Source organism: Mobula birostris, chromosome 8 (genome assembly GCF_030028105.1).
Source record: "Mobula birostris isolate sMobBir1 chromosome 8, sMobBir1.hap1, whole genome shotgun sequence".
Lineage (NCBI taxonomy): Eukaryota > Metazoa > Chordata > Chondrichthyes > Myliobatiformes > Myliobatidae > Mobula > Mobula birostris.
The window spans coordinates 132,962,094-132,987,506 of record NC_092377.1 but is presented as its reverse complement, the minus strand read 5'-3'; the positions used below and the strand labels follow the sequence as shown (position 1 = coordinate 132,987,506).

At 45.8% G+C, this 25,413-nt stretch overlaps 1 protein-coding gene across 5 annotated transcripts in view; it reads left to right on the top strand.

The window, feature by feature from the left end:
• LOC140201721 (uncharacterized) overlaps positions 1–25,413 on the top strand; it is a 191,358-nt gene that overhangs the window by 120,753 nt on the left and 45,192 nt on the right. For 4 of the 5 annotated variants that reach the window (XM_072266281.1, XM_072266283.1, XM_072266282.1 and 1 more), the window contains 5 exons: positions 1,458–1,508; positions 5,325–5,375; positions 9,192–9,242; positions 13,059–13,109; positions 16,926–16,976. In XM_072266281.1, the coding sequence (XP_072122382.1) occupies positions 1,458–1,508; positions 5,325–5,375; positions 9,192–9,242; positions 13,059–13,109; positions 16,926–16,976 (255 nt within the window). The remainder of the gene's footprint in view (positions 1–1,457; positions 1,509–5,324; positions 5,376–9,191; positions 9,243–13,058; positions 13,110–16,925; positions 16,977–25,413) is intronic. The other variant, XM_072266288.1, reaches the window with a different exon arrangement.

Here is a 25,413-nt window from a genome sequence, read left to right as displayed (position 1 = left end):
ATACATGGCCTCCTCTACTGCCATGATGAGGTTAAACTCAAGTTGGAGGAGCAACACCTCATATACCGTCTAGGTAGTCTCCAGCTGCTTGGTATGAACATAGAATTCTCCAACTTCTGATAGTTCCCTCCCCCTCCCTTCCTCTATCCCTATGTCACTCTGCCCCCTCCTCCAGCTGCGTATCACCTCCCTCATAGTTCCGCCTCCTTCTACTACCCATTGTGTTTTCCCCTGTTCCTTCTTCACCTTTGCTGCCTATCACTCCACTGCTTCCCCTCCCCCACCCCTTTATCTTTCCCCTTACTGTTTTTCACCTGGAACCTACCAGCCTTCTCCTTCCCACCCTCTCCCCACCTTCTTTATAGGGCCTCTGCCCTTTCCTTCTGCAGTCCTGACGAAGGGTTCCGGCCCGAAACGTCAACCGATCTTTTCCACGGATGCTGCCCGAGCTGCTGAGTTCCTCCAGCGTGTTGTGAGTGTCAACATCTCTGGAATCATTCTCGAGCATTGGGGACCCCAATGTCCGTTTTCACCAATAAGTCCGCATCTCGCTAAACATGAAAAAATCAAAAATAAGACAGGCATCGTCCAGCTGCATGTTTATCTTTCAGTTAATTTTATCTTTCAGCGTGTAATGCCCTGGTTCAAATTTCTTTAAACTGTTGAAGATCTGTATTTAATATTGTGCTGTTCTTTGCAAGCTGCTGGTTTGGGTTACTATTGAAGATAAGTGATAGGAGAATTGTGATCCATCCAATTAGGATGGCCGGATTAAGGGTTGGCTTCTCGAGTGAGGGACACTAAGGTGGGGCTTGGGGCTATTATTAAGGGGAAGAGGAGAGAAGATGCCGGGAAGAAGAGATAGTAGGATTCGACCGGGAGCGGTGTCGTGATTCAACAAAGCTCGGTGTGAGATCGAAGGAGGATTGGTGAAGGGGAAACCGTGAGCTCCAACTTCTTCACGTTTGACTGTTTCATTAAAAAGGGCTCTTTCCTTCCTTTTTGCTCTCTCTTTACTGACCTCTCAGTCAAATAAAAATTCATAAACCTATATCTTTTAATGATGTGTTGTGTACTGTTTGCTATTTATACCACTTACTTGTAGCAGGGTAACGAAACAGTCGGCATCCACAGAGGGTTTGGCGGGGCGGGGGGTGGTCGTTGATCTTGCGCGTTAATCTCACGCTTGTGTTGGGGCCGAAGATTGCCTTCCCCTAGATTTACGCAGCCGACAGAATCAGAGTGTTTTAGGAGTTACAAACATAACTGATTTGTTTATAGATTCCTTGAGAGTCAATAAAATTTGCTACATGTTCCTCGTAATCCTGACGCATGTAGCACGCCTCTATTTATCGGTCCAGAATTAATCTAAACAGATAGGCGAAGTGTTTTGCGCCAATCTTTACAGAAGTAGTTTTCTCTTGAAAATAACGATTACTTTTATTTTTCTTCTGTAGGAGCAACTACTTCTCAGGCTACTACATCTACTACATCTCTTTCGACAGCGGGTAAATTGTACATTTTGATACATTTTATGCTTCGTGTCTCTGGTAAGTGATTGCACCTACATAGAGGAGGCTATTGGGGCTATTAAAGAGGAGAAAGGAATTGCTTCGCAACAGTGTTCCATTAAAAATGTATTTCTGCTGAGAAATGGCTTCTTCAAGTTTAACTTTCAGGTAGAGTAGTAAAGCCGGCTCATATAATGATGTTTGTTGATGTGTCTGGGCTTCTATACGATGCTGTTCAGAAGTATTGGGGCTGCAGGCATAGATCGCATTGAAACCCATCTAATACCTAAGTGGCAGGAAATGCGGAGAGTCTTCCCAGTCGTAGGGGAATCTTAAATCCGCAAGATAAGCCTCAGAATGAAGAGAGACATGTTTAGAAATGAAGTCAGGAGGATCATCTACACCCAGGTGGTTGTGAATTTGTGGAGTAAGTTGCCACACAAATGCAATGTATTTTCTTTTGCTTGTAACTCGATTGTATTGCTCTCTTGCAATAAATAGCATCGATAGAGCTGAAGGCATAGAGGCTGTTAGGGCGTAATTTGGAGATATGGAATACAGCAAATTAATTACAGTCACAACCAGTCTTCATATCTGAATTGAATTGTAGATTGAATTTTAGATGTAGCCTCAGTGAGACCAGAGAAATGCAGATGTGGGGATGGGTTTAAAGTTAAAATAAGTTGAAGAAGTCGATACTGTATTCATGTTATAAGGTTGGTAATAATCTAGTCGAAATATGAATAAGTGTTCCTCTAAAGAGAGTTTGCCCTCAAAATGCCAGCACAAGGTCATGACAAAATGGAAATAGGAGATTGAACTGAAATTGAGAGCCACCTGGAAATCTAGCCTTTTGAGACAGACAGTACGAAGGTACACGACAAAGCGGAGTCCCATTTTGCGTCAGCTCACTGATGTACTCGGTAGCACGCGCCACCAGAGACTTCCCCCGCATGTAGGAGGCCCAAACGATTCACCGCATGATCAATTGCCTGCATGTGCATCTGCCACATTCTCGCAATCCATCCAAAGAACCCGAAGATCTGATATATTGTACAGCCAGTGCCTGTTTCTTAGGCAGCAATGGCTAATAACGGAGGACATCCTTGGCGCATTGGCAGGCTTGTTGTCGAAATGTGGTGCCTGACCCTACGTTTTGTGACTGTAGTGGTGAACGATAATGATAATGAACAGTAGACAGCCCTGCAGGCTGTCCACACGGTGTCCACGGACCTCTGTTGTCCTATTATGCTGGTACTGTCGAAGCTGCAGACGGTCGGCAGCTCCAAGCGTGGTGAATACCCAGGCCGGGCGATATCTGTTTCGCAGCTGTCCTTTTTTAAATGGCCTTACTGACCGGACCTATTCAGGCAGGGAAAGGAACATGAATGATGTACAAACGACTACTGAGAGTAAATCATCAGTCATTTTAGCAAGCTACCTGTAATCCTTCACAGGTACCTTAGTGAGGGCTGTGTGAACTTGATTAGACATTTTTTGTATGAAGAGTTCTTTAAAAATAAAACAAGGGTAGTGAATTCCTAGCAGAGACAGCATATAGTCTAATAGCTCCAATGGCGTATATCACCGCGGCTGGACAAAAGAACAATTGTTGGGCGCACTCAGACTCCAAGAGTCCAAGAACCTGTAAAAGGTGAGTATTCAGAAATCGGTATTATCACATGTAGGTGGGAGTACTAGTTGACTCACCATTCTCGGAAACATGGAATTGCTTAGCGATACTTTCACCGAGAAATATTTGATGTTGTAGGCGGTGATTTATTGCAACGCGAATTTAGCCTCGGCTTCGACAAGCCAAGCAACGCCATTTTGCTCCCAAATTCCGGCAGTTTCAAAGCGACTACGTTGGCCGACATGTCAATTTCTCACCTACCACCCCACCAGCCTCCGAATCCAGCACATTATCCTCCGCAACTTCCACCACCTTCAACAGGACCCCACCACTAAGCACAGCTTTCCCTCTCCACCCCTCTCCGCTTTCCGCAGGGATCGGTCCGTCCGTGACCCCCTGGTCCACACGTCCCTCCCCATGGATCTCCCACCCGGCACTTATCCTGGTAAGCGCAAGTGCTACACCTGTCCCTACACTTCCTCTCTTGCCACCGGTCAGGGCCCCAAACAGTCCTTCCAAGTGAGGCAACACTTCACTTCTGAGTCTGTTGGGGTCATCTATTGCATCCGGTGCTCCCGGTGCGGCCTCCTCTACATCGCTGAAACCCGACCGAGATTGGGGGACCGCTTCGTCGAGCACCTCCGCTCTGTCCGCCAAAACAGACAGGATCTCCCGGTAGCCACCCACTTCAACTCTGCTTCCCACTCCCATTCCGATATGTCCATACATGGCCTCCTCTACTGCCATGATGAGGTTAAACTCAAGTTGGAGGAGCAACACCTCATATACCGTCTAGGTAGTCTCCAGCTGCTTGGTATGAACATAGAATTCTCCAACTTCTGATAGTTCCCTCCCCCTCCCTTCCTCTATCCCTATGTCACTCTGCCCCCTCCTCCAGCTGCGTATCACCTCCCTCATAGTTCCGCCTCCTTCTACTACCCATTGTGTTTTCCCCTGTTCCTTCTTCACCTTTGCTGCCTATCACTCCACTGCTTCCCCTCCCCCACCCCTTTATCTTTCCCCTTACTGTTTTTCACCTGGAACCTACCAGCCTTCTCCTTCCCACCCTCTCCCCACCTTCTTTATAGGGCCTCTGCCCTTTCCTTCTGCAGTCCTGACGAAGGGTTCCGGCCCGAAACGTCAACCGATCTTTTCCACGGATGCTGCCCGAGCTGCTGAGTTCCTCCAGCGTGTTGTGAGTGTCAACATCTCTGGAATCATTCTAGAGCATTGGGGACCCCAATGTCCGTTTTCACCAATAAGTCCGCATCTCGCTAAACATGAAAAAATCAAAAATAAGACAGGCATCGTCCAGCTGCATGTTTATCTTTCAGTTAATTTTATCTTTCAGCGTGTAATGCCCTGGTTCAAATTTCTTTAAACTGTTGAAGATCTGTATTTAATATTGTGCTGTTCTTTGCAAGCTGCTGGTTTGGGTTACTATTGAAGATAAGTGATAGGAGAATTGTGATCCATCCAATTAGGATGGCCGGATTAAGGGTTGGCTTCTCGAGTGAGGGACACTAAGGTGGGGCTTGGGGCTATTATTAAGGGGAAGAGGAGAGAAGATGCCGGGAAGAAGAGATAGTAGGATTCGACCGGGAGCGGTGTCGTGATTCAACAAAGCTCGGTGTGAGATCGAAGGAGGATTGGTGAAGGGGAAACCGTGAGCTCCAACTTCTTCACGTTTGACTGTTTCATTAAAAAGGGCTCTTTCCTTCCTTTTTGCTCTCTCTTTACTGACCTCTCAGTCAAATAAAAATTCATAAACCTATATCTTTTAATGATGTGTTGTGTACTGTTTGCTATTTATACCACTTACTTGTAGCAGGGTAACGAAACAGTCGGCATCCACAGAGGGTTTGGCGGGGCGGGGGGTGGTCGTTGATCTTGCGCGTTAATCTCACGCTTGTGTTGGGGCCGAAGATTGCCTTCCCCTAGATTTACGCAGCCGACAGAATCAGAGTGTTTTAGGAGTTACAAACATAACTGATTTGTTTATAGATTCCTTGAGAGTCAATAAAATTTGCTACATGTTCCTCGTAATCCTGACGCATGTAGCACGCCTCTATTTATCGGTCCAGAATTAATCTAAACAGATAGGCGAAGTGTTTTGCGCCAATCTTTACAGAAGTAGTTTTCTCTTGAAAATAACGATTACTTTTATTTTTCTTCTGTAGGAGCAACTACTTCTCAGGCTACTACATCTACTACATCTCTTTCGACAGCGGGTAAATTGTACATTTTGATACATTTTATGCTTCGTGTCTCTGGTAAGTGATTGCACCTACATAGAGGAGGCTATTGGGGCTATTAAAGAGGAGAAAGGAATTGCTTCGCAACAGTGTTCCATTAAAAATGTATTTCTGCTGAGAAATGGCTTCTTCAAGTTTAACTTTCAGGTAGAGTAGTAAAGCCGGCTCATATAATGATGTTTGTTGATGTGTCTGGGCTTCTATACGATGCTGTTCAGAAGTATTGGGGCTGCAGGCATAGATCGCATTGAAACCCATCTAATACCTAAGTGGCAGGAAATGCGGAGAGTCTTCCCAGTCGTAGGGGAATCTTAAATCCGCAAGATAAGCCTCAGAATGAAGAGAGACATGTTTAGAAATGAAGTCAGGAGGATCATCTACACCCAGGTGGTTGTGAATTTGTGGAGTAAGTTGCCACACAAATGCAATGTATTTTCTTTTGCTTGTAACTCGATTGTATTGCTCTCTTGCAATAAATAGCATCGATAGAGCTGAAGGCATAGAGGCTGTTAGGGCGTAATTTGGAGATATGGAATACAGCAAATTAATTACAGTCACAACCAGTCTTCATATCTGAATTGAATTGTAGATTGAATTTTAGATGTAGCCTCAGTGAGACCAGAGAAATGCAGATGTGGGGATGGGTTTAAAGTTAAAATAAGTTGAAGAAGTCGATACTGTATTCATGTTATAAGGTTGGTAATAATCTAGTCGAAATATGAATAAGTGTTCCTCTAAAGAGAGTTTGCCCTCAAAATGCCAGCACAAGGTCATGACAAAATGGAAATAGGAGATTGAACTGAAATTGAGAGCCACCTGGAAATCTAGCCTTTTGAGACAGACAGTACGAAGGTACACGACAAAGCGGAGTCCCATTTTGCGTCAGCTCACTGATGTACTCGGTAGCACGCGCCACCAGAGACTTCCCCCGCATGTAGGAGGCCCAAACGATTCACCGCATGATCAATTGCCTGCATGTGCATCTGCCACATTCTCGCAATCCATCCAAAGAACCCGAAGATCTGATATATTGTACAGCCAGTGCCTGTTTCTTAGGCAGCAATGGCTAATAACGGAGGACATCCTTGGCGCATTGGCAGGCTTGTTGTCGAAATGTGGTGCCTGACCCTACGTTTTGTGACTGTAGTGGTGAACGATAATGATAATGAACAGTAGACAGCCCTGCAGGCTGTCCACACGGTGTCCACGGACCTCTGTTGTCCTATTATGCTGGTACTGTCGAAGCTGCAGACGGTCGGCAGCTCCAAGCGTGGTGAATACCCAGGCCGGGCGATATCTGTTTCGCAGCTGTCCTTTTTTAAATGGCCTTACTGACCGGACCTATTCAGGCAGGGAAAGGAACATGAATGATGTACAAACGACTACTGAGAGTAAATCATCAGTCATTTTAGCAAGCTACCTGTAATCCTTCACAGGTACCTTAGTGAGGGCTGTGTGAACTTGATTAGACATTTTTTGTATGAAGAGTTCTTTAAAAATAAAACAAGGGTAGTGAATTCCTAGCAGAGACAGCATATAGTCTAATAGCTCCAATGGCGTATATCACCGCGGCTGGACAAAAGAACAATTGTTGGGCGCACTCAGACTCCAAGAGTCCAAGAACCTGTAAAAGGTGAGTATTCAGAAATCGGTATTATCACATGTAGGTGGGAGTACTAGTTGACTCACCATTCTCGGAAACATGGAATTGCTTAGCGATACTTTCACCGAGAAATATTTGATGTTGTAGGCGGTGATTTATTGCAACGCGAATTTAGCCTCGGCTTCGACAAGCCAAGCAACGCCATTTTGCTCCCAAATTCCGGCAGTTTCAAAGCGACTACGTTGGCCGACATGTCAATTTCTCACCTACCACCCCACCAGCCTCCGAATCCAGCACATTATCCTCCGCAACTTCCACCACCTTCAACAGGACCCCACCACTAAGCACAGCTTTCCCTCTCCACCCCTCTCCGCTTTCCGCAGGGATCGGTCCGTCCGTGACCCCCTGGTCCACACGTCCCTCCCCATGGATCTCCCACCCGGCACTTATCCTGGTAAGCGCAAGTGCTACACCTGTCCCTACACTTCCTCTCTTGCCACCGGTCAGGGCCCCAAACAGTCCTTCCAAGTGAGGCAACACTTCACTTCTGAGTCTGTTGGGGTCATCTATTGCATCCGGTGCTCCCGGTGCGGCCTCCTCTACATCGCTGAAACCCGACCGAGATTGGGGGACCGCTTCGTCGAGCACCTCCGCTCTGTCCGCCAAAACAGACAGGATCTCCCGGTAGCCACCCACTTCAACTCTGCTTCCCACTCCCATTCCGATATGTCCATACATGGCCTCCTCTACTGCCATGATGAGGTTAAACTCAAGTTGGAGGAGCAACACCTCATATACCGTCTAGGTAGTCTCCAGCTGCTTGGTATGAACATAGAATTCTCCAACTTCTGATAGTTCCCTCCCCCTCCCTTCCTCTATCCCTATGTCACTCTGCCCCCTCCTCCAGCTGCGTATCACCTCCCTCATAGTTCCGCCTCCTTCTACTACCCATTGTGTTTTCCCCTGTTCCTTCTTCACCTTTGCTGCCTATCACTCCACTGCTTCCCCTCCCCCACCCCTTTATCTTTCCCCTTACTGTTTTTCACCTGGAACCTACCAGCCTTCTCCTTCCCACCCTCTCCCCACCTTCTTTATAGGGCCTCTGCCCTTTCCTTCTGCAGTCCTGACGAAGGGTTCCGGCCCGAAACGTCAACCGATCTTTTCCACGGATGCTGCCCGAGCTGCTGAGTTCCTCCAGCGTGTTGTGAGTGTCAACATCTCTGGAATCATTCTAGAGCATTGGGGACCCCAATGTCCGTTTTCACCAATAAGTCCGCATCTCGCTAAACATGAAAAAATCAAAAATAAGACAGGCATCGTCCAGCTGCATGTTTATCTTTCAGTTAATTTTATCTTTCAGCGTGTAATGCCCTGGTTCAAATTTCTTTAAACTGTTGAAGATCTGTATTTAATATTGTGCTGTTCTTTGCAAGCTGCTGGTTTGGGTTACTATTGAAGATAAGTGATAGGAGAATTGTGATCCATCCAATTAGGATGGCCGGATTAAGGGTTGGCTTCTCGAGTGAGGGACACTAAGGTGGGGCTTGGGGCTATTATTAAGGGGAAGAGGAGAGAAGATGCCGGGAAGAAGAGATAGTAGGATTCGACCGGGAGCGGTGTCGTGATTCAACAAAGCTCGGTGTGAGATCGAAGGAGGATTGGTGAAGGGGAAACCGTGAGCTCCAACTTCTTCACGTTTGACTGTTTCATTAAAAAGGGCTCTTTCCTTCCTTTTTGCTCTCTCTTTACTGACCTCTCAGTCAAATAAAAATTCATAAACCTATATCTTTTAATGATGTGTTGTGTACTGTTTGCTATTTATACCACTTACTTGTAGCAGGGTAACGAAACAGTCGGCATCCACAGAGGGTTTGGCGGGGCGGGGGGTGGTCGTTGATCTTGCGCGTTAATCTCACGCTTGTGTTGGGGCCGAAGATTGCCTTCCCCTAGATTTACGCAGCCGACAGAATCAGAGTGTTTTAGGAGTTACAAACATAACTGATTTGTTTATAGATTCCTTGAGAGTCAATAAAATTTGCTACATGTTCCTCGTAATCCTGACGCATGTAGCACGCCTCTATTTATCGGTCCAGAATTAATCTAAACAGATAGGCGAAGTGTTTTGCGCCAATCTTTACAGAAGTAGTTTTCTCTTGAAAATAACGATTACTTTTATTTTTCTTCTGTAGGAGCAACTACTTCTCAGGCTACTACATCTACTACATCTCTTTCGACAGCGGGTAAATTGTACATTTTGATACATTTTATGCTTCGTGTCTCTGGTAAGTGATTGCACCTACATAGAGGAGGCTATTGGGGCTATTAAAGAGGAGAAAGGAATTGCTTCGCAACAGTGTTCCATTAAAAATGTATTTCTGCTGAGAAATGGCTTCTTCAAGTTTAACTTTCAGGTAGAGTAGTAAAGCCGGCTCATATAATGATGTTTGTTGATGTGTCTGGGCTTCTATACGATGCTGTTCAGAAGTATTGGGGCTGCAGGCATAGATCGCATTGAAACCCATCTAATACCTAAGTGGCAGGAAATGCGGAGAGTCTTCCCAGTCGTAGGGGAATCTTAAATCCGCAAGATAAGCCTCAGAATGAAGAGAGACATGTTTAGAAATGAAGTCAGGAGGATCATCTACACCCAGGTGGTTGTGAATTTGTGGAGTAAGTTGCCACACAAATGCAATGTATTTTCTTTTGCTTGTAACTCGATTGTATTGCTCTCTTGCAATAAATAGCATCGATAGAGCTGAAGGCATAGAGGCTGTTAGGGCGTAATTTGGAGATATGGAATACAGCAAATTAATTACAGTCACAACCAGTCTTCATATCTGAATTGAATTGTAGATTGAATTTTAGATGTAGCCTCAGTGAGACCAGAGAAATGCAGATGTGGGGATGGGTTTAAAGTTAAAATAAGTTGAAGAAGTCGATACTGTATTCATGTTATAAGGTTGGTAATAATCTAGTCGAAATATGAATAAGTGTTCCTCTAAAGAGAGTTTGCCCTCAAAATGCCAGCACAAGGTCATGACAAAATGGAAATAGGAGATTGAACTGAAATTGAGAGCCACCTGGAAATCTAGCCTTTTGAGACAGACAGTACGAAGGTACACGACAAAGCGGAGTCCCATTTTGCGTCAGCTCACTGATGTACTCGGTAGCACGCGCCACCAGAGACTTCCCCCGCATGTAGGAGGCCCAAACGATTCACCGCATGATCAATTGCCTGCATGTGCATCTGCCACATTCTCGCAATCCATCCAAAGAACCCGAAGATCTGATATATTGTACAGCCAGTGCCTGTTTCTTAGGCAGCAATGGCTAATAACGGAGGACATCCTTGGCGCATTGGCAGGCTTGTTGTCGAAATGTGGTGCCTGACCCTACGTTTTGTGACTGTAGTGGTGAACGATAATGATAATGAACAGTAGACAGCCCTGCAGGCTGTCCACACGGTGTCCACGGACCTCTGTTGTCCTATTATGCTGGTACTGTCGAAGCTGCAGACGGTCGGCAGCTCCAAGCGTGGTGAATACCCAGGCCGGGCGATATCTGTTTCGCAGCTGTCCTTTTTTAAATGGCCTTACTGACCGGACCTATTCAGGCAGGGAAAGGAACATGAATGATGTACAAACGACTACTGAGAGTAAATCATCAGTCATTTTAGCAAGCTACCTGTAATCCTTCACAGGTACCTTAGTGAGGGCTGTGTGAACTTGATTAGACATTTTTTGTATGAAGAGTTCTTTAAAAATAAAACAAGGGTAGTGAATTCCTAGCAGAGACAGCATATAGTCTAATAGCTCCAATGGCGTATATCACCGCGGCTGGACAAAAGAACAATTGTTGGGCGCACTCAGACTCCAAGAGTCCAAGAACCTGTAAAAGGTGAGTATTCAGAAATCGGTATTATCACATGTAGGTGGGAGTACTAGTTGACTCACCATTCTCGGAAACATGGAATTGCTTAGCGATACTTTCACCGAGAAATATTTGATGTTGTAGGCGGTGATTTATTGCAACGCGAATTTAGCCTCGGCTTCGACAAGCCAAGCAACGCCATTTTGCTCCCAAATTCCGGCAGTTTCAAAGCGACTACGTTGGCCGACATGTCAATTTCTCACCTACCACCCCACCAGCCTCCGAATCCAGCACATTATCCTCCGCAACTTCCACCACCTTCAACAGGACCCCACCACTAAGCACAGCTTTCCCTCTCCACCCCTCTCCGCTTTCCGCAGGGATCGGTCCGTCCGTGACCCCCTGGTCCACACGTCCCTCCCCATGGATCTCCCACCCGGCACTTATCCTGGTAAGCGCAAGTGCTACACCTGTCCCTACACTTCCTCTCTTGCCACCGGTCAGGGCCCCAAACAGTCCTTCCAAGTGAGGCAACACTTCACTTCTGAGTCTGTTGGGGTCATCTATTGCATCCGGTGCTCCCGGTGCGGCCTCCTCTACATCGCTGAAACCCGACCGAGATTGGGGGACCGCTTCGTCGAGCACCTCCGCTCTGTCCGCCAAAACAGACAGGATCTCCTGGTAGCCACCCACTTCAACTCTGCTTCCCACTCCCATTCCGATATGTCCATACATGGCCTCCTCTACTGCCATGATGAGGTTAAACTCAAGTTGGAGGAGCAACACCTCATATACCGTCTAGGTAGTCTCCAGCTGCTTGGTATGAACATAGAATTCTCCAACTTCTGATAGTTCCCTCCCCCTCCCTTCCTCTATCCCTATGTCACTCTGCCCCCTCCTCCAGCTGCGTATCACCTCCCTCATAGTTCCGCCTCCTTCTACTACCCATTGTGTTTTCCCCTGTTCCTTCTTCACCTTTGCTGCCTATCACTCCACTGCTTCCCCTCCCCCACCCCTTTATCTTTCCCCTTACTGTTTTTCACCTGGAACCTACCAGCCTTCTCCTTCCCACCCTCTCCCCACCTTCTTTATAGGGCCTCTGCCCTTTCCTTCTGCAGTCCTGACGAAGGGTTCCGGCCCGAAACGTCAACCGATCTTTTCCACGGATGCTGCCCGAGCTGCTGAGTTCCTCCAGCGTGTTGTGAGTGTCAACATCTCTGGAATCATTCTCGAGCATTGGGGACCCCAATGTCCGTTTTCACCAATAAGTCCGCATCTCGCTAAACATGAAAAAATCAAAAATAAGACAGGCATCGTCCAGCTGCATGTTTATCTTTCAGTTAATTTTATCTTTCAGCGTGTAATGCCCTGGTTCAAATTTCTTTAAACTGTTGAAGATCTGTATTTAATATTGTGCTGTTCTTTGCAAGCTGCTGGTTTGGGTTACTATTGAAGATAAGTGATAGGAGAATTGTGATCCATCCAATTAGGATGGCCGGATTAAGGGTTGGCTTCTCGAGTGAGGGACACTAAGGTGGGGCTTGGGGCTATTATTAAGGGGAAGAGGAGAGAAGATGCCGGGAAGAAGAGATAGTAGGATTCGACCGGGAGCGGTGTCGTGATTCAACAAAGCTCGGTGTGAGATCGAAGGAGGATTGGTGAAGGGGAAACCGTGAGCTCCAACTTCTTCACGTTTGACTGTTTCATTAAAAAGGGCTCTTTCCTTCCTTTTTGCTCTCTCTTTACTGACCTCTCAGTCAAATAAAAATTCATAAACCTATATCTTTTAATGATGTGTTGTGTACTGTTTGCTATTTATACCACTTACTTGTAGCAGGGTAACGAAACAGTCGGCATCCACAGAGGGTTTGGCGGGGCGGGGGGTGGTCGTTGATCTTGCGCGTTAATCTCACGCTTGTGTTGGGGCCGAAGATTGCCTTCCCCTAGATTTACGCAGCCGACAGAATCAGAGTGTTTTAGGAGTTACAAACATAACTGATTTGTTTATAGATTCCTTGAGAGTCAATAAAATTTGCTACATGTTCCTCGTAATCCTGACGCATGTAGCACGCCTCTATTTATCGGTCCAGAATTAATCTAAACAGATAGGCGAAGTGTTTTGCGCCAATCTTTACAGAAGTAGTTTTCTCTTGAAAATAACGATTACTTTTATTTTTCTTCTGTAGGAGCAACTACTTCTCAGGCTACTACATCTACTACATCTCTTTCGACAGCGGGTAAATTGTACATTTTGATACATTTTATGCTTCGTGTCTCTGGTAAGTGATTGCACCTACATAGAGGAGGCTATTGGGGCTATTAAAGAGGAGAAAGGAATTGCTTCGCAACAGTGTTCCATTAAAAATGTATTTCTGCTGAGAAATGGCTTCTTCAAGTTTAACTTTCAGGTAGAGTAGTAAAGCCGGCTCATATAATGATGTTTGTTGATGTGTCTGGGCTTCTATACGATGCTGTTCAGAAGTATTGGGGCTGCAGGCATAGATCGCATTGAAACCCATCTAATACCTAAGTGGCAGGAAATGCGGAGAGTCTTCCCAGTCGTAGGGGAATCTTAAATCCGCAAGATAAGCCTCAGAATGAAGAGAGACATGTTTAGAAATGAAGTCAGGAGGATCATCTACACCCAGGTGGTTGTGAATTTGTGGAGTAAGTTGCCACACAAATGCAATGTATTTTCTTTCGCTTGTAACTCGATTGTATTGCTCTCTTGCAATAAATAGCATCGATAGAGCTGAAGGCATAGAGGCTGTTAGGGCGTAATTTGGAGATATGGAATACAGCAAATTAATTACAGTCACAACCAGTCTTCATATCTGAATTGAATTGTAGATTGAATTTTAGATGTAGCCTCAGTGAGACCAGAGAAATGCAGATGTGGGGATGGGTTTAAAGTTAAAATAAGTTGAAGAAGTCGATACTGTATTCATGTTATAAGGTTGGTAATAATCTAGTCGAAATATGAATAAGTGTTCCTCTAAAGAGAGTTTGCCCTCAAAATGCCAGCACAAGGTCATGACAAAATGGAAATAGGAGATTGAACTGAAATTGAGAGCCACCTGGAAATCTAGCCTTTTGAGACAGACAGTACGAAGGTACACGACAAAGCGGAGTCCCATTTTGCGTCAGCTCACTGATGTACTCGGTAGCACGCGCCACCAGAGACTTCCCCCGCATGTAGGAGGCCCAAACGATTCACCGCATGATCAATTGCCTGCATGTGCATCTGCCACATTCTCGCAATCCATCCAAAGAACCCGAAGATCTGATATATTGTACAGCCAGTGCCTGTTTCTTAGGCAGCAATGGCTAATAACGGAGGACATCCTTGGCGCATTGGCAGGCTTGTTGTCGAAATGTGGTGCCTGACCCTACGTTTTGTGACTGTAGTGGTGAACGATAATGATAATGAACAGTAGACAGCCCTGCAGGCTGTCCACACGGTGTCCACGGACCTCTGTTGTCCTATTATGCTGGTACTGTCGAAGCTGCAGATGGTCGGCAGCTCCAAGCGTGGTGAATACCCAGGCCGGGCGATATCTGTTTCGCAGCTGTCCTTTTTTAAATGGCCTTACTGACCGGACCTATTCAGGCAGGGAAAGGAACATGAATGATGTACAAACGACTACTGAGAGTAAATCATCAGTCATTTTAGCAAGCTACCTGTAATCCTTCACAGGTACCTTAGTGAGGGCTGTGTGAACTTGATTAGACATTTTTTGTATGAAGAGTTCTTTAAAAATAAAACAAGGGTAGTGAATTCCTAGCAGAGACAGCATATAGTCTAATAGCTCCAATGGCGTATATCACCGCGGCTGGACAAAAGAACAATTGTTGGGCGCACTCAGACTCCAAGAGTCCAAGAACCTGTAAAAGGTGAGTATTCAGAAATCGGTATTATCACATGTAGGTGGGAGTACTAGTTGACTCACCATTCTCGGAAACATGGAATTGCTTAGCGATACTTTCACCGAGAAATATTTGATGTTGTAGGCGGTGATTTATTGCAACGCGAATTTAGCCTCGGCTTCGACAAGCCAAGCAACGCCATTTTGCTCCCAAATTCCGGCAGTTTCAAAGCGACTACGTTGGCCGACATGTCAATTTCTCACCTACCACCCCACCAGCCTCCGAATCCAGCACATTATCCTCCGCAACTTCCACCACCTTCAACAGGACCCCACCACTAAGCACAGCTTTCCCTCTCCACCCCTCTCCGCTTTCCGCAGGGATCGGTCCGTCCGTGACCCCCTGGTCCACACGTCCCTCCCCATGGATCTCCCACCCGGCACTTATCCTGGTAAGCGCAAGTGCTACACCTGTCCCTACACTTCCTCTCTTGCCACCGGTCAGGGCCCCAAACAGTCCTTCCAAGTGAGGCAACACTTCACTTCTGAGTCTGTTGGGGTCATCTATTGCATCCGGTGCTCCCGGTGCGGCCTCCTCTACATCGCTGAAACCCGACCGAGATTGGGGGACCGCTTCGTCGAGCACCTCCGCTCTGTCCGCCAAAACAGACAGGATCTCCCGGTAGCCACCCACTTCAACTCTGCTTCCCACTCCCATTCCGATATGTCCATACATGGCCTCCTCTACTGCCATGATGAGGTTAAACTCAAGTTGGAGGAGCAACACCTCATATACCGTCCAGGTAGTCTCCAGCTGCTTGGTATGAACATAGAATTCTCCAACTTCTGATAGTTCCCTCCCCCTCCCTTCCTCTATCCCTATGTCACTCTGCCCCCTCCTCCAGCTGCGTATCACCTCCCTCATAGTTCCGCCTCCTTCTACTACCCATTGTGTTTTCCCCTGTTCCTTCTTCACCTTTGCTGCCTATCACTCCACTGCTTCCCCTCCCCCACCCCTTTATCTTTCCCCTTACTGTTTTTCACCTGGAACCTACCAGCCTTCTCCTTCCCACCCTCTCCCCACCTTCTTTATAGGGCCTCTGCCCTTTCCTTCTGCAGTCCTGACGAAGGGTTCCGGCCCGAAACGTCAACCGATCTTTTCCACGGATGCTGCCCGAGCTGCTGAGTTCCTCCAGCGTGTTGTGAGTGTCAACATCTCTGGAATCATTCTCGAGCATTGGGGACCCCAATGTCCGTTTTCACCAATAAGTCCGCATCTCGCTAAACATGAAAAAATCAAAAATAAGACAGGCATCGTCCAGCTGCATGTTTATCTTTCAGTTAATTTTATCTTTCAGCGTGTAATGCCCTGGTTCAAATTTCTTTAAACTGTTGAAGATCTGTATTTAATATTGTGCTGTTCTTTGCAAGCTGCTTGTTTGGGTTACTATTGAAGATAAGTGATAGGAGAATTGTGATCCATCCAATTAGGATAGCCGGATTAAGGGTTGGCTTCTCGAGTGAGGGACACTAAGGTGGGGCTTGGGGCTATTATTAAGGGGGAGAGGAGAGAAGATGCCGGGAAGAAGAGATAGTAGGATTCGACCGGGAGCGGTGTCGTGATTCAACAAAGCTCGGTGTGAGATCGAAGGAGGATTGGTGAAGGGGAAACCGTGAGCTCCAACTTCTTCACGTTTGACTGTTTCATTAAAAAGGGCTCTTTCCTTCCTTTTTGCTCTCTCTTTACTGACCTCTCAGTCAAATAAAAATTCATAAACCTATATCTTTTAATGATGTGTTGTGTACTGTTTGCTATTTATACCACTTACTTGTAGCAGGGTTACGAAACAGTCGGCATCCACAGAGGGTTTGGCGGGGCGGGGGGTGGTCGTTGATCTTGCGCGTTAATCTCACGCTTGTGTTGGGGCCGGAGATTGCCTTCCCCTAGATTTACGCAGCCGACAGAATCAGAGTGTTTTAGGAGTTACAAACATAACTGACTTGTTTATAGATTCCTTGAGATTCAATAAAATTTGCTACATGTTCCTCGTAATCCTGACGCATGTAGCACGCCTCTATTTATCGGTCCAGAATTAATCTAAACAGATAGGCGAAGTGTTTTGCGCCAATCTTTACAGAAGTAGTTTTCTCTTGAAAATAACGATTACTTTTATTTTTCTTCTGTAGGAGCAACTACTTCTCAGGCTACTACATCTACTACAACTCTTTCGACAGCGGGTAAATTGTACATTTTGATACATTTTATGCTTCGTGTCTCTGGTAAGTGATTGCACCTACATAGAGGAGGCTATTGGGGCTATTAAAGAGGAGAAAGGAATTGCTTCGCAACAGTGTTCCATTAAAAATGTATTTCTGCTGAGAAATGGCTTCTTCAAGTTTAACTTTCAGGTAGAGTAGTAAAGCCGGCTCATATAATGATGTTTGTTGATGTGTCTGGGCTTCTATACGATGCTGTTCAGAAGTATTGGGGCTGCAGGCATAGATCGCATTGAAACCCATCTAATACCTAAGTGGCAGGAAATGCGGAGAGTCTTCCCAGTCGTAGGGGAATCTTAAATCCGCAAGATAAGCCTCAGAATGAAGAGAGACATGTTTAGAAATGAAGTCAGGAGGATCATCTACACCCAGGTGGTTGTGAATTTGTGGAGTATGTTGCCACACAAATGCAATGTATTTTCTTTCGCTTGTAACTCGATTGTATTGCTCTCTTGCAATAAATAGCATCGATAGAGCTGAAGGCATAGAGGCTGTTAGGGCGTAATTTGGAGATATGGAATACAGCAAATTAATTACAGTCACAACCAGTTTTCATATCTGAATTGAATTGTAGATTGAATTTTAGATGTAGCCTCAGTGAGACCAGAGAAATGCAGATGTGGGGATGGGTTTAAAGTTAAAATAAGTTGAAGAAGTCGATACTGTATTCATGTTATAAGGTTGGTAATAATCTAGTCGAAATATGAATAAATGTTCCTCTAAAGAGAGTTTGCCCTCAAAATGCCAGCACAAGGTCATGACAAAATGGAAACAGGAGATTGAACTAAAATTGAGAGCCACCTGGAAATCTAGCCTTTTGAGACAGACAGTGCGAAGGTACACGACAAAGCGGAGTCCCATTTTGCGTCAGCTCACTGATGTACTTGGTAGCACGCACTAACAGAGAGTGCCCCCGCATGTAGGAGGCCCAAACGATTCACCGCATGATCAATTGCCCGCATGTGCATCTGCCACATTCTCGCAATCCATCCAAAGAACCCAAGGATCTGATACATTGTACAGCCAGTGCCTGTTTCCTAGGCAACAATGGCTAACACAGCGGAGATCCTTGCCGCATTGGCATGCTTGTTGTCGATATGTGGTGCTTGACCCTACGTCTTGTGACAGTAGTGGTAAACGATAATGATAATGAACAGTAGACGACCCTGCAGGCTGTCCACACGGTGTCCACAGACCTCTGATGTTCTATTATGCTGGTTCTGTCGAAGCTGCAGACGGTCGGCACGTCCAAGTTTGGTAAGCACCCAGGCTGTGCGATGTCTGTTTCGCAGCTGTTTTTATTTTAGTAGCCTTACTGACCGGACCTATTCAGGCAGGGAAATGAGGATGAATGATGTACAAACTACTGCTGAGAGTAAAGCATCAGTCGTTTTAGCAAGATAGCTGTAATCCTTCACAGGAACACCGCGGCTGGAATGACTCTCTGGCGCACTCAGATTCCAAGAGTCCAAGAACCTGTAAAAGGTGAGTATTCTGAAATCGGTATTTATGATAGGTAGGTAGGAGTTCCAGTTGACTCACCATTCTCACAAACATGGAGTTGTTTAGCGACGCTTTCACCTAGAAATATTTGATGTTGTCGGCGGTGATCCGCTGCAGCACGAATATGGCCTCGGCTTCTACAAGCCAAGCAACGCCATTTTGTTCCCAAATCTCTGGCAGTTTCAAAGCAACTACATTGGCTGACATGTTCAGTACCACTGGAATCATCCTAGAGCATCAGGGTCTCCAATGTAGGTTTTCATAAATAAGTGCGAATCTCGCTAAACATGAAAAAATCAAAACTAAGATAGGCATCGTCCAGATGTTCACGTTATAAGGTTGGTGGCAATCCAGTCGAAATATGAAGTGATGTACCCCTAATCTGAGCTTGCCCTCAAAATGCCTGTAGAAGGTCATGTCAAAGTGGAAATAGGAGGTTGAACTGAAATGGACCGGCACCTGGAAATCCAGCCTTTTGAAACAGACAGTGTGAAGGTACATAACAAAGCGGAGTCTCATTTTGCGTCAGCTCACCGATGTACTTGGTAGCACGCGCGAACAGAGAGTGATAGTGAACAGTAGACGACCCCGCAAGTTGTCCACACGGTGTCCACAGACCTCTGATGTCCTATTATGCTGGTACTGTCGAAGCTGCAGACAGTCGGCACTTCCAATGTGGTAAACACCCAGGACCGGCCATGACTGCTTCGCAGCTGTCCTTATGTTAGTGGCCTTACTGACCGGACCTGTTCAGGCAGAGAAATGAGGATGAATGATGTACAAACGACTGCTGAGAGTAAACCATCAGTCATTTTAGCAAGCTACCTGTAATCCTTTACAGGTACATTAGGGAGGGCTGTGTTAACTTGATTAGACATTCGCTGTGTGAAGTGTTCTTTAAAATATAACAAGGATACTGATTCCCAGCAGAAATAGCATATAGTCCAATAGCTCCAATGGCATATATCACCACGGCTGGACAAGAGAACGACTGTTTGGCGCACCCAGACTCCAATAGTCCAAGAGTCTGTAAATCGATATTTATCATGTTTGTGCACAGATAAACTGCAGGCAATTCTTATCTTGACACAAAGTAGCGCCTGAAGATGCAAACAGCCGGCAATACTTAGCTGGGCACGAAACGACAAAACCAAACAACGGCAGACAATTCTCATCTTGATACGGAGTAGCACATGAAGCGGCAAACGGCAGGCATAACTCACCTGGACACGAAACGACAAAACGGAACAAAGACAGACAGTTCATATCTTGACTCGGAGTAGCGGTAAACGGCCAGCAATACTCAGCTGGACACGAGAACGACAAAACCAAACGACGACAGACAATTCGTATCTTGAGTAGCACATGAAGAGACATGCAGCCGGCAATCACTTAGCTGGACACGAAGAGACCGAATTCCCAAAGCAACCCCAGGCACCGAAGCAACTTAGAATCCACCATTCTCGGCGGCCCAGAACGTGCATTGCCGCACTGGCTCAGGTGACGGTCCTGCCCTGAGTAAGCCGGAGTTTTTTTGCTGCTGGTCCAGCCGTTTCAAAGTAATTGCGCTGGCCATCATGTTCAATAACTCTGGAATCATCCTATAGCACCGGAAACCTTCTCAAGTTTCAGCACATTCCTTCTGAGAGAAGGGGCCCAAAACTACTCACAGTACTCTAAGTGAGGCCTCATCAGTGCTTTATACAGCCTCAACATTACATTATTGCTTTTATGTTCTAGTCCTCCCGAAATTAATGCAAACTTTACATTTGCTTTCCTCATTACCCACTCAACCTGAAAACTACCATTTAGGGAATCCTGCATGGGAATACCCAAGCCCCTTTGCACTTCAGATTTTTGAATTTTCTATCCATGCAGAAAATAGTCTAACCTTTTATTTCTTCTAACTTCCCTCCATGATATTCCATCTGCCACTTTTTTCCCATTCTCCTAACTTGTCTAAGTCCTTCTGTGGCCTCTCTCCTTCCTCAAAATTACCTTCGTATTGCCCACAAACTTAGCCAAAAGCTATCACTTCTGTCATCCAAGTCATTGACATATAACGTATCAAGACCCAACACAGGCCTATGTGGAACACAACTAGTCACTGGAAGCCAACCAGAAAAGGTTTCCATTATTATCACTATTTGTCTCCTGCTAATCAACCAATTCTTTATCCATGCTAGTATATTTCCTGTAATACCATAAGCTCTTAACTTGGTAAGCAGCCTTTGTCAGGCAAGATTTTACCTTAGGGAAACCATGCTGATTACGGTCCAAGTACCCCAAAACCACATTGTTAACAATTGACTTCAACATCTTTCCGATCCTCCGAAGTCAGAGTAACTGGCATATATCTTCCTCTTTTCTGCCTCTCCCTTCTTGAAGAGTAGTGACATTTACAATTTTCAATTTGTACAGAACTATGCCAGAACCAATTGATTCTTGAAAGATCTTTACCAATGCCTCCATAATCTCATCAGCCACCTCTTTCGGAACCCTGGGGTGTATACCATCTGGTCCAGGTGACGTATCTACTTTGAGACCTTTCAATTTCCCAAGAAACTTCTCATAATGGCAACTTCACACACTCTGCCCCCTGGCACTCTCGAACATTCCAGATACTGCTAGTGTCTTCCACAATGAGAACTGGTGCAAAATACTCATTCACTTTGTCCACTATTTCCTTGTTCCCCCATTACTACCTCTCTGGCATCATTTTTCAGTGGTCTGATATCTACTCTCACCTCTTTTTTAACACTTCGTGTATCTGAAGAAGCTTTTGGTATCCTCTTTAACTCCCTTACCTTAAGCTCTGCAAATAATTCCGTTCATTACACAACATCCAATCAAGAACAACTGATCCCTTAGTGTCCTCAACCATGAGCTTCCTAAAAAGTGATTTCATGGGCATTCTAGAAATTCTCCCTCTTGGGATCCAGCACCAACCTGATTTTCCTAATCTACCTGCACATGAAATCCTGCATGACCATGTAACGAAGCCCTTTTGGCATGCATTTCTATTTTGCATTGTAAGTTGTAGACCACATACTTATTGCTGTTCGGTGGTCTGCAGATACCTCCCATCAGGGCCCTTTTACCCTTGCAGTTTGTTAGGTCTATGTGCAAGGATTTAACACCTTCCAACCCTATGCCACCTCTTTCTAATGATCTGATTTCAACAGAATCTTTCCACTCCCTCTGCTTCCCTGCCTGTTCTTTCAATACAATATGTATCCTTGGACACTAAGGTCTCAGCTGTAATCTTCTTTCAGCCATGATTCAGTGTTGGCCACAATGTCATACATGCCAATCTGTAGCTGTGCTACATATTCATCTACCTTGTTCATATACGGAGCACATTCAAATATAACACCTTCAGTCCTGTATTCACCCGTTTCAATTTTGTAGGTCTTTTGCGTTGCAACTCATCCTGTTGACTGCAATTTTTCCCTATTATCAGCCTCTCCTTGCTAGCAGAGTAACTACACTCTGCTTTTGTAAACCAACTACCTCATCCTCAGCACTATCACTCCGGTTCCCATTCCATGCCAAATTGGTTTCAACCCTCATAAACAGATACAGCAAATCTGCCTGCAAGGATATTGGTCCCCCTTTGGTTGAGGAGTAATCCATCCTTTTATCTTTCCCAGAAGACATTGAATCATCCATCACTCTGAAGCCTTGCCCCTTGCACTAGCTCCTGGGCTATGTAGAAATGAAAGTTAGATTGTTTGTGGAGTAGGTTTACAACATCATGAGCTGAAGAACATTACTGTGTTGCATTGTTCTTGGTTTGATGTTGTATGTAACTGAGTTTTTTTTGCTGTCTTGTAATCAATTACATCTGGAGGGGCAAGGCTACATGCAGAAAATGATTCTACTTGGTCACAAATAAAAGTTGCTGGTGAACGCGGCAGGCCAGGCAGCATCCCTAGGAAGAGGTACAGTCGATGTTTCGGGCCGAGACCCTTCGTCAGGACTAACTGAAAGAATAGCTAGTCAGAGATTTGAAAGTGGCAGGGAGAGGGGGAGATCCGAAATCATAGGGGAAGACAGGAGGGGGAGGGATGGAACCAAGAACTGGACAGTTGATTGGCAAAAGGGATATGAGAGGATCATGGGACGGGAGGCCTAGGGAGAAAGAAAGCGGGAGGGGAGAAGCCCGGAGGATGGGCAAGGGGCATAGTGAGAGGGACAGAGGGAGAAAAAGGAGAGAGAGAAAAAGAATGTGTGTATATAAATAAATAAATAACGGGTAGGGTATGAGGGGGAGGTGGGGCATTAGCGGAAGTTTGAGAAGTCAATGTTCATGCCATCAGGTTGGAAGCTACCCAGACGGAATATAAGGTGTTGTTCCTCCAACCTGAGTGTGGCTTCATCTTTACAGTAGAGCAGGCCGTGGATAGACATGTCAGAATGGGAATGGTTCGTGGAATTAAAATGTGTGGCCATTGGGAGATCCTGCTTTCTGACGAAGTCCTGATGAAGGGTCTTGGCCTGAAACATCGATTGTACCTCTTGCTAGAGATGCCGCCTGGCCTGCTGCGTTCACCAGCAACTTTTATGTGTGTTGCTTGAAATTCCAGCATCTGCAGATTTCCTTGTGTCTACTTGTTCAGAGTAAGCTCAATGGAAGAGCAGAATAGAACCTGCAAACATAGATGGAATATTCACTGAGCTCCAGTCCCATGAACAGGCACTGTTGCTACTTCAGGCTGTTGGAGGAGGAGGCAGTTTCCTGACCTTGGCCCTTGCTCCTTGAGTGCAATGACAGCAATTGTCTGCAATTTTTTCTACTGATCCGTTCACTACTTGCTCTTTCAACCCAGTTTTATGTGGCCATGCCATGCTATTCTGTCGGGCCTCAAGACCAAATTACCAAGAACATTACCTTGGGATACAGATGAGTGTGTAACAGTCAGGAGAGGGAAGGGCAAAATCAGATACTAAAGAGCACCTCTGTGGCCGTCCCCTTTAACAATAAGTACTCCTGTTGGCGTAATGTTGGGGGTGGGGAGGAACAACCCACCTGGGGGAAGCAACAGTGGCTACGCCTCTGGCACAGAATCTGGTCCTGTGGCTCAGAAGGGTAGGGAAAGAAAAAGGATGGCAGCAGTGATAGGGGATTCTATAGTTATGGGGTCAGACAGGCGACTCCGTGGATGCAGGAAAGAAACACAGATGGTCATTTGCCTGCCAGGTGCCAGGGACTGGGGTGTTTCTGATCGTGTCCACGATATCCTGAAGTGGGAAGGAGAACAGCCAGAGGTTGTGGTACATATTGGTACCAATGACATAGGTAAGAAAAGCGAGGAGGTCCTGAAAAAAGACTACAGGGTGTTAGGAAGGAAGTTGAGAAGCAGGACCTCAAAGGTAGTAATCTCGGGATTATTGCCTGTGCCACGTGACAGTGAGTATACGAATAGTGTGAGGTGGAGGATAAATGCGTGGCTGAGGGATTGGAGTGGGGGAGGGATTGTGGATCTTTGGGACCTCTTTTGGGGCAGGCGTGACCTGTACAAAAAGAACGAGCTGCACTTGAATCTGTGGGGGACTAATATCCTTGCAGGGAGGTTTGATTAGGCTATTGGGGAGAGTTTAAACTAGAATCGCTGGGGGTGGGAACTGAACTGAAGAGATGGAGGAAGGTACAGTTGGGTCAGAAATCGAGAAGCTTGTAGACAGTGTGAGAGGGAGGAATGACAGGTGATAGAGAAGGGATACACTCAGACTGATGGTTTGAGATGTGTCTATTGTAATGCAAGGAGTATCATGAACAAAGCGGATGAGTTCAGAGAGTGGATCAATACTTGGAGCTATGATGTTGTGGCCATTACAGAAACTTGGATGGCTCAGGGGCAGGAATGGCTGCTTAGAGTGTCAGGTTTTAGATGTTTCTGAAAGGACAGGGAGGGAGGCAAAAGAGGTGGGGGTGTTGCACTGCTGATCAGAGATAGTGTCACGGCTGCAGAAAAGGAGGAAGTCATGGAGGGATTGTCTACTGAGTCTCTGTGGGTGGAAGTTAGGAAAAGAAACCCTACTGGGTGTTTTTTATAGACAACTCAATAGTAACAGAGACATCGTGGAGCAGATAGGGAGACAGATTCTGGACAGATGCAATAACAACAGGGTTGTCACGGTGAGCAATTTTAATTTCCCCAATACTGATTTGCATCTCCCTGGAGCAAGGGGTTTAGATGGGGTGGTGTTGGTTAGGTGTGTTCAGGACAGTTTTCTGACACAATATGTAGATAAACCTATGTAACTCTGGTCTCGGCTGGCGGCTTAATATAGGGGATGATAGTAAGCCCCCCACCCCCGGCTTGGCCAAACTTAAGAAATTTTGTTTGGGTGGATGCTGCACAATGTGTCCCCTGTTACAAATCAGTACCATGAAATAACAAAGAGTATACAATATGCAATTAAATGATTGAGCTTTATAATTCTTAATTTGACTATATGGTTAGTAAAGAAAACGAAAAAGGGCCCATTCTCATGAAACAGTCTAATGCGCAATGCTGGAGCTCACTGATAAAGCCGTTCGTCTACCACCGACCTCCTCCAATCGTCACTGACCTTCAGACCCTCACTCCAAGTCCACTCTGTCCGGTGGTCTATCAACTCTCTCCATTCGCGTCTTCTCTCTTCATGTCTCTCCGGCAAAAGACCGCGAATTCCCAGCTCCCAGACACACAAGAAAGAACAACATCCTGCTCATTGGCTAACATGTCCCATTATCTCTCGTCATAACCCAAACACTGCTGCTACAGAGAAACCATTAGCTCAGCAGTGGAACATTACAGAGAAGCCATTGGATTCGCAGTGAAACCTTACAACATGTTACATCTAAAAGAAGAGAAGCTGTACTTGATCTGGTATTGGGAAATGAACC